Source organism: Anguilla rostrata, chromosome 1 (assembly GCF_018555375.3).
Source record: "Anguilla rostrata isolate EN2019 chromosome 1, ASM1855537v3, whole genome shotgun sequence".
Classification (NCBI taxonomy): Eukaryota; Metazoa; Chordata; class Actinopteri; order Anguilliformes; family Anguillidae; genus Anguilla; species Anguilla rostrata.
This window is the reverse complement of record NC_057933.1, coordinates 52,631,051-52,645,108: the sequence shown is the minus strand read 5'-3', so window position 1 is coordinate 52,645,108 and position 14,058 is coordinate 52,631,051. Positions and strand designations below refer to the sequence as shown.

General features: G+C 41.4%; 1 protein-coding gene across 5 annotated transcripts; it reads left to right on the top strand.

The window, feature by feature from the left end:
• Nucleotides 1-1,297: 1,297 nt before the first annotated feature.
• vegfaa (vascular endothelial growth factor Aa) lies at nt 1,298-12,059 on the top strand. Of its 5 annotated transcripts, none has more exons than XM_064341961.1 (8): nt 1,298-2,029; nt 3,864-3,906; nt 4,877-5,073; nt 5,611-5,687; nt 5,822-5,854; nt 7,766-7,831; nt 8,903-9,034; nt 10,564-12,059. In XM_064341961.1, the coding sequence occupies exons 1-8, from the start codon at nt 1,967-1,969 to the stop codon at nt 10,583-10,585; spliced, it is 633 nt and encodes a 210-aa protein (XP_064198031.1). In that variant the 5' UTR covers nt 1,298-1,966; the 3' UTR covers nt 10,586-12,059. The 5 variants fall into 5 exon arrangements, with proteins under 5 accessions (XP_064198031.1, XP_064198058.1, XP_064198064.1 ...); XM_064341973.1 differs by lacking the exon at nt 1,298-2,029 and adding an exon at nt 2,055-3,359; XM_064341988.1 differs by lacking the exon at nt 8,903-9,034.
• The last annotated feature ends 1,999 nt before the right edge of the window (nt 12,060-14,058 follow it).

The following is a 14,058-nucleotide window of genomic DNA, read 5'->3' as shown; positions in this document are numbered from 1 at the left end:
AAAAAAATGTTTCTGCTGATTAGAAAACATTATGAGTCTTTATAAGTCTCTAAAGTAAAATCATACAAATACAGTAAAGAATAAAAAAATACATGAACAAACAAACAAATAAATATTGCATACATTTACATGACTGATTGGATTCAAGGGTTGACCGCTAAAGCACGAGTGAGTGAGGTAAGATTACTTGAATAAACTGCTGATCTATTGCAGATGCAATAGAGGCTGTGTTACAAATTCCAGTACAAAATACAGGAATATCTTTGTTTATATTGTAAATTTCTTGTTTTGTGAGTTTTCCAGTATAACATAAAACACCAGCAAACTGATAGCCCATAAATGTTATGAAAAGCCAAAAAAAAAAAAAAAGAACTTTTATCTATGCCTAGTGTGTAGTAACAAGTAACATTTGGGCCTATATATTCTTACGAAATGGCACAATATGTCTTAAACACACAGCCTAGGGTTGTGAAAAGATAGGCTACAATGGGAATATAAAGAAAAAATAGTGCATTGTTCTATGGCCAAAGACATATAAGTACACACTGTGCACTAGGTATTTCTGCCAGACATTTATATATTATGTACAAGCCTTAACAGTACCCTATACCATCAGAACTGTCAGTTAAGTAAACGTTTTCAACAATTACAATAGTCATGCATTCATAATATCATTATTATATCATGGTATTCACGGTGGATGATGAATATTTTAATTAGGGAACTATCGCTGCAAATGGACACGGAACCTTCATTTACCATGACAGCATTAACACGGATCAGCTGTCCGGAGAAAACCTTTCTCACATGGTCAGCACGCGCTGTTTCCGTCTCTGACGAATCGCTCGAATGTGGCGAAGACACTGCAACAACCTCATTTAATTTTGGCACATTGTCCGTGACTATAGTCTACATTTACGAGCACCAAAAGAACTCGTGGCTAGACAAAAACAGCGGAAAAATCAACTGCAATTGTCAAATCTCAACTACTTGCAGTTTGTCATTCATTCATTCACATCATGCTACCAGCGCGGGAGTCTTTTTTATTTGAAATGAGCTAATCCACAATGAAACGCACCGTTAGAACCTCAAACATGGTTACAACACATTGTCAGACTCAGTCCTATTGGTCGAAGCTTACTCGTTAAATTTTAATGTGAAGAGCCGATTTCAAAGCTTCATTATGAATCAATTCGCTATAACGCAAAACCAACTGAATACGAAAAGGTAGGGTCCACCCACCCGCTCGCGAGACCAATCAGCGCTCAGGTCGGTGGATTGAGTCACCGGCACTCTCTCGTTTCCCTCAGTAGCGGTTCAGAGCACTAGCCGGGCACGCGGACCGAGTTCAGAGACAGCGGGACAAAACTGCATATCTCGGATCTGGATGCAATAACTGTTAACAAAATTATAAAGGAAAGGAGCCACGGAAATAACATTCAGCGAATTTCGGAGAAGGGATTTTTGATTGATCACATTGCACAGGCATATATTTCAGTAGACTGCGGCTTTCATTTTTGTGATCATATGTAGCCTAGACCCTTGTCTGCTGCACTACACAACGAGCGCAATAGTTGTATTTGGAAGTCTTTAAAGTGTTGGTGCTTTCCCCTGACGAGCACCCTCTTGGAGAGGGTTGATCTATTGAATATGTGATATCTGCTGTGCTTTGGATTGTAATATCCTTTGAAGATTTTTTTGCCTGAATAAGGAAACGTGAAACGCATACCGGAATTCTGTCGTTTCTGGATGAATTGAGAGTCAGTGGCAGCATTTACAAGTTATTCTAAACGGCTTTTTCCCAGGTGTCGGGTCTGTCCTCGTAGGACTGGAATGGAACCCATCCTACTATAGCCCTCTTCAATAAATTATTTATGTTTTAGCGTTTAATTCCTGCAAATGTGTATGAAGCCTCTTGTCAGCTGAATTTTTTGAAACAACGACGTTCACCTTTGGAATTACAACCATGAACTTTGCTGCCAGCTTGTATAAATTATTTTTTGCACTTGCACATTTATCTGCTGTAAAGGTAAGATCTGCATGCGTTAATACTGTAGTGGGTGGCAAAAATCAGACCAATCAGATAGTTCGGGAAGGCAACAGCGTTAGGGTCTCATTAATAAGTAGGCTACATCGTCCTTGTCGGTCCACAATAGGTCATAGCTCGTGTTCTAACCAATTGTTCTGTCCTGTGGGTATTTGTATTTTTAAAACATCAAGAACATAGCCAGCAACTGTCTTGTTCGTGTGACTTTGGTTTGTTAGCTGCGTGTCCCATATTGGTTATTTGTATTGGTATTGTTTGGAACTTTTACATCACTAATTAAGAAGGCCTGATCATAGTCACATTCTCCGTTGTTATTATTTTTTAAAGACACAGTGGCATTTTGATATAGTCTAGCAGGATTAGAAACAGAGTTGTGTGTGTCAAGTCATAGTCTTAGCTTCCCTTGAGCTGACAGGAGACTAGTTACATTCCCTCCGATTTCACGTTAATGTATTTACTCAATACCGTATTATTATTATTATTATTTCTGTTGTTGTAATAGCTATTTTTCAACAATTCCAATGTTCCAATTTTTCAACAATTATATGTCACTTATAACGTCAGTTATTTTAGATGTCAAATACAACTTCAACAATGAATACGCCATTTTAAAACAAATTAGTTAAACTAGAGTTACATTTGCATTGCAAGGGACGTTGATTTGCTTTTATGAATTACACGCTTTTTTAACCCATGTAATAAATTGGGGAAACGTGGTAGCCTATCATCAAAATCCTATCGGCCTTCAACCCGTGAACTCCCTCTGCTCCTGGCCAAAATCCGATTTGACTGTTGACCATGTAGCATGCTGCGCCACAACTGGAACGTCTCCGTTGTTTTCACAACGATCAATTTAATTAGTAACACTCCTCCAAGACGTGAGAATAAAGATTCACAGATCCTCCCCCTATTTGCAAATCAAATACAGTCTAGTTTTACTGAGTTACTTGCGGTTTACTTTCACTCCTCAATGGGGGGTCGGGGGTTAAGGGTGGGGGTGGATTACTTTCTACCCAAGAAGAAGTCACTTTAATTATTGTTTTATTTTACCAATTCCCAATGTATTGATCTTGTATGACTACAAAGGCGTTGAATTACGTATGAAACAAAAACGACTCCAGCCTCACCCAACCGTATTGCTCAGGTTAAATTGACGTGTTTCTCACGCAATGTTGAAAGCTCTTGCGCGATCGCCACTCTGTAGTATGGTAAGAGGTGCGACTGTGCCAAACCAGACATATTCCGCGATACGGATACGTTGAGAGATGAATATATGACACGGTGCGTAAACGGTGCCAAGATCTGCACTCAGGTGATCATTCAACCCACATTCCAATTTTACTTCTTGGAAACGACTGACGACGACTGAAACTTTTTTGTGTGAAGCAAAGCTAATCATCTCGATGAAGTTAACATCCTCATTTTAGCTAAATGGGCGCAGAAAAATGTCTAGTGTTAGTTCAGCTTTAACAGAACACACACGTCTAAAAGTTGATTTTACACTGAATATTTTACTACATGTTAAATAAAATAACGTTGGCATGCGTTTTCTTGTAAGAGCTTGGAGACATTATCTTTCTATTGATGACGCTGGAAACGGCCGTTTAAAACAAACATACAGTGTGTTCTTCATAAAAGATAACACTAAAGGCTATTTGCTTTTAAAGATATCTGTAGACGAGCCTATGGAATAAAATCATGAACTATTGGTGCGTGAATGAACGATGGATCTCGAATAATATCCACACGTTTAAATGTGTACGTGTGTGCAGATTAATGTAAATGTGTAAATATGTACTTTTCTCTGTTTTTTTAGACTGCTGTCATACCCAAAGAGGTGGAAAACAGTAAAAATGACGGTGGGTATCGTACGCAGTGTGATACTGTGAGTTTGAACTGCTTTTTTTCTTTTTGATATAGGCGCCCCCCAGCGGTCAGATCTGGAGACATTTTTTTTACGATGTCAGCCTGCATATGTTTAGACTTTAGTAGGCCCTGGACGTATGTGACTCCAAAAAAGATGTGTCTGTTAAGGTTAATAAATATGTTATTAAATATTATTGAGAAGGACAATGTTATTGCCTCAAAGAATCAGAGAAACGTACTCCCTTATAGACCTGATTGCTAGTCTTGTTTAGCTGTGGAACCAACAGTGTTTGTCCATGGCTATTGTCAACAGAAGAGGCTACTGGGCTGCACAGGTCTGGTTCTGTCAGGCTGTTCATTGTTCTCATGGACCTATCGCTCACCAGTTGGGCTGCATAAATCAGATGTCCTACCTAGTCTATACGCAGTTACTGCACTGCAGGTTTTTCAGGTGGCGTGAGAGTGTGGGTCATATGTCTGTAGACAGCCTGAGACCACCAGCGTCTGTGGCGTCTCAAAGGTCAGAGGGTGGCTGGGGTCACAGGGAGGGGCCGAGGTTGCCCGGGTAGTGATTATTCTGGGCTGGACAAGGGCTCTGGCGTTGTTGGGGATTAAGGGGGTGTGTAGACTGAGTTGGTAGCTAGCTAGCAGGACAGGCATGTTTGCCACCCACATGCGAGAGAGAGAGAGAGAGAGAGAGAAGGAGTCAGGAAGAACTGCTGTGAATTTGTCCCTGATTAATTAGAGGCTCTCTGTGTCCCAGACATTGGGAAATGGAAGGAGTGTAAGGAAAACAAGTTGTTGTCAAGTGTCGCTCTGAGGGTCAATGACCTGCACCCAGGCCTGTGCTGGTTTTCTTAAAAGAGTCTGGACAATGAGGCTGATGATGATATTGAGCTTAATGTTGAGAATGATGATGATGATGGTTGATAGTAATTGTCATTCTACCCTTCTTCTCTGTAGTGGTCCCCTTTATGGACGTGTACAATAAGAGTCTCTGCCGGCCTAGGGAGCTCCTTGTCGACATCTACCAGGAGTACCCAGAAGAGATTGAGCACACCTATATCCCGTCCTGCGTCGTTCTCATGCGCTGCGGGGGCTGCTGCAACGACGAGGCGCTGGAGTGCGTTCCCGTAGCAACGCGCAACGTCACCCTGGAAGTGAGCAGTCTTCGAGTTTACTTCTCTCTCCCTCTCCTTCTACCCTCCTCCAGTCTGTTGCTCCTTCCGCCTGCCTTTCTCCCATTTCCACCTGTCTCAATCTTCCCTTCTTTTCTTGCCTCCCTCCCTCCCTCCCTCCCTTCTTCATTTTTCCTGTTCTTTCTTAATTTCCCTGCCTGCCTCCTTCTCTCCTTTCTCATGCCCTCTGTCTCTTAATCCCCCTCTCTCCTCCCCCCTCCTCTCACTCTCTATCTCTTCTTTCTCTTTAGGGGAAACTCACGACTTTGCCCTGGCATGTCAGTTATGTTGTTTACCCCACATGCACTCTTTGAATGCTTGCTGATGTCGAGGCCAATCGAGGCTTTGGTCGGGCTAGCTTTTGGCACTAGGAGTGTGATACAGGGGTGGGATGCAGTGTTTGCGGTTCTCCAGTGTCAGGCTATGGTCAGGGAGAATGCACTGGGAGCCGGGCTTCCCCCGCGTCTTGATTTTTCATGACTAATTCTTAGCCCTGTCGTTGCTTCTGTCTCTCCGCAGGTCAAACGAGTAAAACTGCGTGTGACGCAGCACAATTTCCTACTGAGTTTTACGGAACACACAAGTTGTGAATGCAGGTAAGAGTTGCTGTTTGCGGTCATGCATGCATCCATGAGACAGACGCACGTGCGCACGCAGACACACGCATGCAAATCGCTCCCCTGTGCAGATCGGCGAGTCACACTTCCTTTGTCTTTCTCAATCTTTTCAGACCAAAGAAAGAAGTGAAAGAGAAGAAAGCAAAGTAAGTAAATGTTTTGTTTTATTTTTTTTGCTTTTTTAAATAGCGAAACTTTAGTGCCGTAACTGAGCGCTAAAGTCTCGGAATGTATTGAAATGAAGTGATATAATAGAGTTGTAATAATGCTGTAATAGATGGAATAGTGCTGTAATGGGTGATGCTATCAGTGCTCCTGTTAGAATTTATGCGTAATCAAACTGTAATATCAGGAAAATAGATTCAATGAAGTTGTATAGTTGTATTGTTGTTATAGAGTTGTGATAAATGTGTAAATTCCTAGTGCTATTGTTGAACTGATATAGATATAGGAAAGATGTGTAATCTGGTTAAATAGGTGTAATAAGATTATAATAGTGGTCTATTGATGGTTTCATTGCTGTAGTAGATGCTTTATGGAAGCATGCTGGAAATGGTGTACAGGTTAAAATGGCGTTCATATGGAATGCAATGAAAGATTTGTAGAGGGACTGGTTCAATACTAGAGATTTGACAGGTGATGGTGCCATACATAGTATTGGTACATTAGTGGAGAATGAGAGGTGTAAGACAGTGTTCATAGAAGACCCTTCTGTCTTCTCTCCAGTCCGACCTTGTCTGAACCAGAGTCTTTGCTCAAGACCTAACATACATACCTGGAGGTGGTGCGCAACAGACCTTACACTCTCTGGCCCCTGGGTGTGATATGTTACTTAAATCTCTCTCATTGCAATGCAGAGTTTGTTGGCTTATCAGCATTCTGTGGCTGTGTTTGCATTTCCATGCCATTGACCTCAGATCACAAACCCCTTTCATGCCTTGTTTGCCTGTTTAAATAAACCAATACACTGTGCAGGCCCAATAGGGCACTGTTCTGTGATCAGTATAGAAGAGAGGGTCCTGTTCTGAGATCAGTATAGAAGAGAGGGCACTGGTCTGGGATCAGTATAGAAGAGAGGATCCTATTCTGTGATCATTATGTAGAAGAGAGGGCACTGGTCTGAGATCATTATGTAGAAGAGAGGGTCCTGTTCTGTGATCATTATGTAGAAGAGAGGGCACTGGTCTGGGATGAGTATAGAAGAGAGGATCCTGTTCTGTGATCATTATGTAGAAGAGAGGGCACTGGTCTGGGATCATTATGAAGAAGAGAGGGTCCTGTTCTGAGATCATTATGAAGAAAAGAGTGTACTGGTCTAGGATCAGTGTCAGGTAGGGAGCCCTTTACAAGCCGTGTCTGTTTTCATTTGAAACGTTTATTTTTTATTGGTCGGTTAAGTTCTTTACAGCATATAGCACTCCCATGTCCAGTTTCACACCACCCCCTTCTTCCTTGACTGCCTACAGTTGCTCAAGTCTGACCTTTGACCTTTGCTACTTCCAGATTCTAATCATAGCAACAGGTGTTATGTAGTTAACCTATTTTTACTTTTAAAGTTGTAAATTGTGGTGGAAGCCGGGCATGTTGACACTGATTACAACAGAGTGTAGAAACTGACAGAGTGCAGAGTTTTTGTCTGGTTGGAAGGAAAAGCATACAATTAACCCGTAAATAACCTGCAGGGAATCTGTACTGTGGACACCTTTGGTGAATGCGCTATGGGTCTGACAGGCTGATGCGGGGTTTTCTTAGCTGATAGACTGAAAAAAAAGCAAGTGCTTCCTGTCAGTGGGTCACACCCCCCTGCATGCCCGTTCGTTGTTCCGCTTTGAGGGCAGAGTGCTGCCTTTGTTGCTGCATTCCCATTGGCTGTTTCCCATTTATTGGCTGGCTTGGAGTGGAGAACTGTGCTTTCCACTGTTGCCCGTTCAGTCGACCGTATCGCGAAAGAGGGACTCCTTGAAGCAGATTAGCTTTTGACTGGAGTCTTTTTTTTTAAATCTAGCAGATTCCCCTCCACTTAGATGCTCCTACACCTGTTTTGCTTTATTTTCCAGAAAACCTGGGAGGGGCGAAGGACAAAAGAGAAAGAGAAGGAAGGAGAGGGGGAAAAGGCGACACTTGTATGTCAGCTGCGCGTGTCCCGTGTTCCCCCTCGCCTGAGCGTGTCTCTCTTGATTGTTGAGTTAATTGGGGAGGAGGTCATTTGTCTCTCTTAAATCACCCTTCCGTTGGCATGATGCCATCTCTCTCGGTTTTAATCCGCCGGAGAGGTGACGGGGCTGTGGAGGTGAGGTGGTTCTGATGGTAACCCTCGCATGGCTGCCCGACGGCCGCACTAATCCCGTCCACCGTCGCTGCGCATCATAGGCTGTTCGGTCGCTGTGTCACTGGGTCGGTCTGTGCGCTAGCCGCTCCATCTGTGCTGCTCGCTCTGGTTCTCATGGCTTTTTTTGTCCAGTTTTGTGCGGTTAACTTTTCAGTTTTCTCACGACTGTAAGAATATTACCTGGTCGGTAATTTACATCTTTATAATTGCGTAGCAGGTATAAGAGTGGAGAGACTTGAAGTTGTTCAGTTTTTTGTTTAGAGAAATGACTTTTCAAGAAGGTCTTGAACTGTCTTGAAAGATTTGGCTTTGATGATAACCAGTGATGTGATTCTGTAATACCGAGGTGAATGGTGACCAGACAAAATTAGACTTGTGTTGACTGAACACTGAACTTCTCGAGTGTTTGTGCCTTTTTAATTGCTCAGCGCTGTCTCTGTTCTTTAAATGCAATATGTGCATGCGTGTGTGTCTGTGTGTGTTTGTGTGTACGTGCATTTGTGTCGGTGTGTACATGTCTGTAAACTGTCTGTATGTCCATATGTATGTGAGTGTTAGTAGTCGAGTATGTGTATGTAGGTTTTGTTTATGTGTGTGTGTGTGTGTGTGTGCGTGTGTACTAGTTGTCCCAGTCTGTAAGTATTCAAGTCTTCTCTCTCTGTCTGTGATAAGCAGAAGAAATGCGTTATGAGAGGTGTGATTATGGTGTAATATTAAATGCCTTTCGCCTGTCGGGTGGGTGGTGTTCAGGGGGCTGGTGCATGTCCATCTGTCTGTCAGTCTGTCTGTCTATCTGTCTCTCCCCCTCTCTGCTGGAACGCTGTAGCTTAGACTCTTTCTCTCTCTCCTTTTTGCCTTTTTGCAGCCACTGTGAGCCTTGTTCAGAGAGGAGAAGGCGCATATATGTGCAGGACCCCTTCACCTGTAAATGCTCCTGCAAATACTCACAGTTATACTGCAAGTCCAGACAGCTTGAGTTAAACCAAAGAACTTGCAGGTTTGTTTTTGTGACATCGCAACAAACAACAAAAAGAATCTCTCTGTCTGTCAACGCAGATGTCGGTGGAGGGAAAAGCATGCATCTCGCTAGCCTCTAAAGCTCTGTGTGCCGCTATGTGTGTGTGTGTGTGTGTGTTTTCCCATGCTCTAGGGTGCTGTTTGTGCTTTGGCTCTCTGTGACTGCTTGATGTCAGAACCAACCAGTTTGGGTCTCTGAGATTCAGAACTTGTCTGTCCTCCCCCTCCTTTCTGCCCACAGTTAGCAGGGCATGTAGGGCATAGGGTGCACCTGCTGTAAATTACTGTTTACATATCTGTGGGATGTTACGTTATACCAGCAAGACATTACCTCATGCCTCCTTCAGAATAAAGCATACTGGCAGGAGATTATAGCTACATCAAAGGGTACATGTTTGAGAATCCCCTGTACCTGCTTTGGATTACAGTATACTTGTTGAAGGTGAAAGTATACCATAGTGGAGGCTACAGCACAGATACTGAAAAATACAATATTCCTACTGGAAATTACAGTATATACTTACTTTATATATATATATATATATATATATATATATATATATATATATATATATATAGTACAGTATATACATTAATGTACACATATTTTAAACCACATTTACCGGATACCTTGTTTAGATTACACCGTATGAGCATGAGATATAAACATATTGTTAATTATGGCATACATTTTAAAAGTTATGTATACCTGCTAAAGATTACAGTATACTTCCTAAGTGCAGTCACATGATGTTTTACTGTACATAATGATATGTTTGGGAGATTAAAGAAATGGCATCAAGCAGATACAATGGTGCTAACTGGAGTAATTTCTGTCTGCTCTAACACTCTTCCCATAATCCATTCTTTCAGCTTGTAATCACACTGCAAAACTCAGACTGTTCCTGTTGTTTCCCTGTGGAATTATTACACAGAATGAGAGTATTTATTACAGACGTATGCATAATCTGTCAAATGGCAATTAATCACTGCTGACTAATTGTAGAAATCTTGGCGCTCACATTGCGTGCTCACTCCCACACATGCATGTTGATTTCCATCGCCGCGGAAATGTGAGCTCAGGTGTTTTTTGTCATTCTGGATTCTGGGGTGTAGCCTAATTGCTGCGGTGGCCCATTAGTGGAAAGGGTGGGTGTGAAGAGACTGTGTGTCCACGCCGTTTGCTTCTTGCGGTCGGGGGTAAGCTCATTAGCATGGGGCTAATGCAAGTTCAATCCTAATGCCTCTGATAATTGAAGATGGTACCAGGGGTCACTAAATCATGGAACTTCTGGAAGAACTCGTTATCAACCCCTGACCCCTCAGGAATGGCACACTTGAGGTGGTCAAAGGGTGGGGGGAGGCGGGGCTTAATTTAAAATATACAAAGCAAGGGGCTGTTCTCCAGAAGTGGGGTGACATCATGTGACCCTGGCCACACAGACCTTCAAGCTGGTTGTAGCAAAAGTTGGGTCCCTCTAATCTCTCCTCTTTTTTTTGTTGTCGCAGATGTGATAAACCAAGGAGATGAGAAGCGGGGACAGGAGCTCAGACATGAAGGAGGATTCTCTGCACGGCACTTTGAACTCAGACCTTTGAACTCTGAACCTTTTTCTCAGAGGATGCATTCCCTGGACCGACTGAGAAAAGAGTGAGACAGGAATAGCCCTGTCCCATATTCTTTAAATATGAATATATATTTAAAGACAGACAATGATTAATATGTACTGCTGCTATGAAGACAAAACTATTTAAAAAGAACTGTATAAAGCAAACGAATGCACCAGCACGTGCTGGTGTGTGAACAGGACTGTGTTTTTTTTTTTTTTTGAACTTATCGAGTTGTGAAAGTTCACTGGATATAATATCTGCTGTGGACATAGAAGACCACGAAACAGAATGGAGACAATGGAGACTTTGCCATTCATCTGCTGGAGAAAGGCCAAGTGCATTTATGCAAGAGGAGACAGAAGGAAGACCTATCTGCATTAGCAATGCCACTTCCTGCTAGCTGTGGAAGTATTGTATCCAGGGCGACTAAAACCCAGTTGGACTGGGAGCTCAGAAACTTGTAAAGGGATATTAATTGTAGGTATATATAGAAACTCCTGAAATTAAATTGCCTGGTAAAATTAAGTTTCAAGGAGAATTGGCATTCATTGACACTGTAGAAATGGATAACATCTGTCCATTTGCTTGTGAGATTCATTTTCCAAAGATAACATTGCACGCACTAGTAAGAATAATAAAGATATGGCGAGATAACTATCTTTATATACATACATAATATCCCTTTTTGTAGTTCTTTGCATTTAATTTATAATGTTAGAACATTTTCATTATTCTGTGTATTTAATTGATCTATTTATATGCAGTGTTATATTAATAATATTTTGCATTTTTGTTGCCTTGCCCTAGAAAATATGATAACTTTTGACACCTTTTGTTTTTTTTAAAGAAAAGGAGAAAAGCAAACAAACCAACCACTTTGACATTCCTGAAGGAGCAAGTTTGATGAAGTGTGAGATTCGATTTATTACCAAACCTGGGCCTGCTACTCATGGCCATGTGGGCGCTCACAGTTGGGTTCACGTTGGGTTCAAATTCAGTTGCGTGTTCATGTTGTGTTTGTGGTGTTTTTGTGTTGACAGTGCGCATTCGCGATTGGTCTGATGCCCAGCTGCAGCAACCTGCCTCTCTGTGCTCTGACCATGTTCCCCAGACCCAGGGGGCGGAGCTTACACGAGCCCCGCCCCCTGGGTCTCACAGTAAAATATTACATTCTGTTTTTGTGTTAAAGTAACGTGTGTCAGCATTGTGTTTTTTTTCTTGTTTTTTTTTTGTTATCATGTCCAGCCACGTTTTTAGCGTTTTTTCACATTAATATATTTATTGGTGCTGTAAATATACATGTTTAAATAACATCCATTCTGTTTCTAGTGTTACTAGTATACATATTTATTTTCAAATTATATTGTTTTTTATTAAAGTAAAAATGAAATTTAGTTTGTCCTATATGTGTGAATGTTCCCGAATGAGCGAGAGTGCTGACAGAAGCAAACCCTTCTTGTTAGTCCAATTAAGTGTAAAGCCCAATTATTTCCTGTGCCATACTCCCTAGTCCTTTACTACACATATGTGTGTCATGTATCACAGAGAAATCCTGCACTACATATATGTGATCCCCTTGTTCACATGCCGTGGTAGTGTGCTGTATCACACACAAATCCGATATCGCACAGGAAATAGCTAAAGCACGCAGGCAATTCCTCAAGTGCACAGCGATTCCATATGTAAATCCTGTACCATAAGTCTTATACCAGATGTCCTACTGCACACATATATGAATCATTCACCACACACCACACACACACACACACACACACACACTCACATACACACACACAGGTCCAGGACCAAGCTCTTCTGTGACAGCAGATGTCACATACATTATTGTAATCAGCTAGACCCAGACCAATGTGGCACAGTCTAGGTTACTCTGATCTTTCTCTACATTTATTTAACCAGCACATTGAACAGATGCCAAGTCCATCAATCAAGAAATGCATGATGGCATAGTAATAAAAAAAAAGTTTAAAGCGCAAAATTTCCCTTTTTTAGGACTTTACTTGACTTCTGCAGCTTATAGCAATAGGTCTCTTTTCCTCAAGTGTGTCAGATCAGTTGGATGAGTGTCTGTTTAGAACCTCAAAGAGCTAGTATTAGTTTGATAATCGGTTATAATGAAGATTGAAGTAACTAGATGATCATCTGCTACGTTTCCAGCCTCCGTACATCCTTGCTCTGTGAGGTTTTGTTTTTAGCAGTACTATATTACAGTTTATGAATATTTATGAGGAGTCATGAATATTTACAACATCAGTTTGGTGCATTTCAGCATCTTTGGTTGTGAGACAGAACTTTCGATGTAAAGAATATGGAACGTTTTTGAAGTAGGGTGAAGGCAGACCTGATTAGAACCTCTGAGCAAGAACATGAGCCACCAGATCAAGTAGTCCTGGTGCCCAGTGGGTAAATATTACAGAAAAACAGAAAATGTTCTTTGTTTTGAAAAATATGGCCTACGTAAAACCCATATCGTTTTCATGGGATCCTCTATTAATTCCCAACTGTCTCTTGGGAGAACTAGTCTGGTCCCCCAGGCAGATTTACATATGAGATGCCAGCTGTCCAATCAGCTATTAGAGAAACTATCACAGGAGGCGGGGTTATTTATCAGGCAAGATCTTGGCCGGGAAAGTCCATGCCCATGTTTTCCATGCTCAGTGTTTATGTGGACATATTATTGCATGTGGGTGAACTCTAGCACAAATAAATAAGCCCCCACAATCCCAGGATCAAAACTACATGAGAGTTCCTCTCACAGATGATTGCAGAGGCAAGTCATTACTGAATGAGTTAGTGAGTTTAATCTGTAAAAGCTTTATATATATATATATATATATATATATATATATATACACAATGGGGACCAAAATCTAAATCAAATCTTCTTTGTTTTTCTTATTTATCAAGGTATACTGCGATTATGATATTCCAATTAAACGTCTTATTCAAGAATACATTATTGAGAACAATGGCTTGTTAGGATGGCATTTCTACCACAGCCACCAGCACGTGAACTCAAATTGAACATCTGTGGGAGCAGATGAAGGGGAAAAAGGCCAAACATCAAGTAACATCCATCAACAGATCTCATTTATGAGAAGTGTTGACAAAGTACATGAAATGGAAGATGAGGTATTGCATAAGCAGTTGGAAACATTGCCAAGCAGGGTGAAGGCAGTGATCAAGATAAAATAGTGGACACACTAATATATACCTACAATAAATAATTCAATAAATACCTACATGCTTTTTTTCACACATTTTTATAATGTACTGTGTTCTTGAATAATAAGTATAAATGGAGTACCATGATTGTAATAGCCCTTGATAAAATAAATTAGGTAGTGTCCTCAGACTGTTGGTCCCCACTGTATG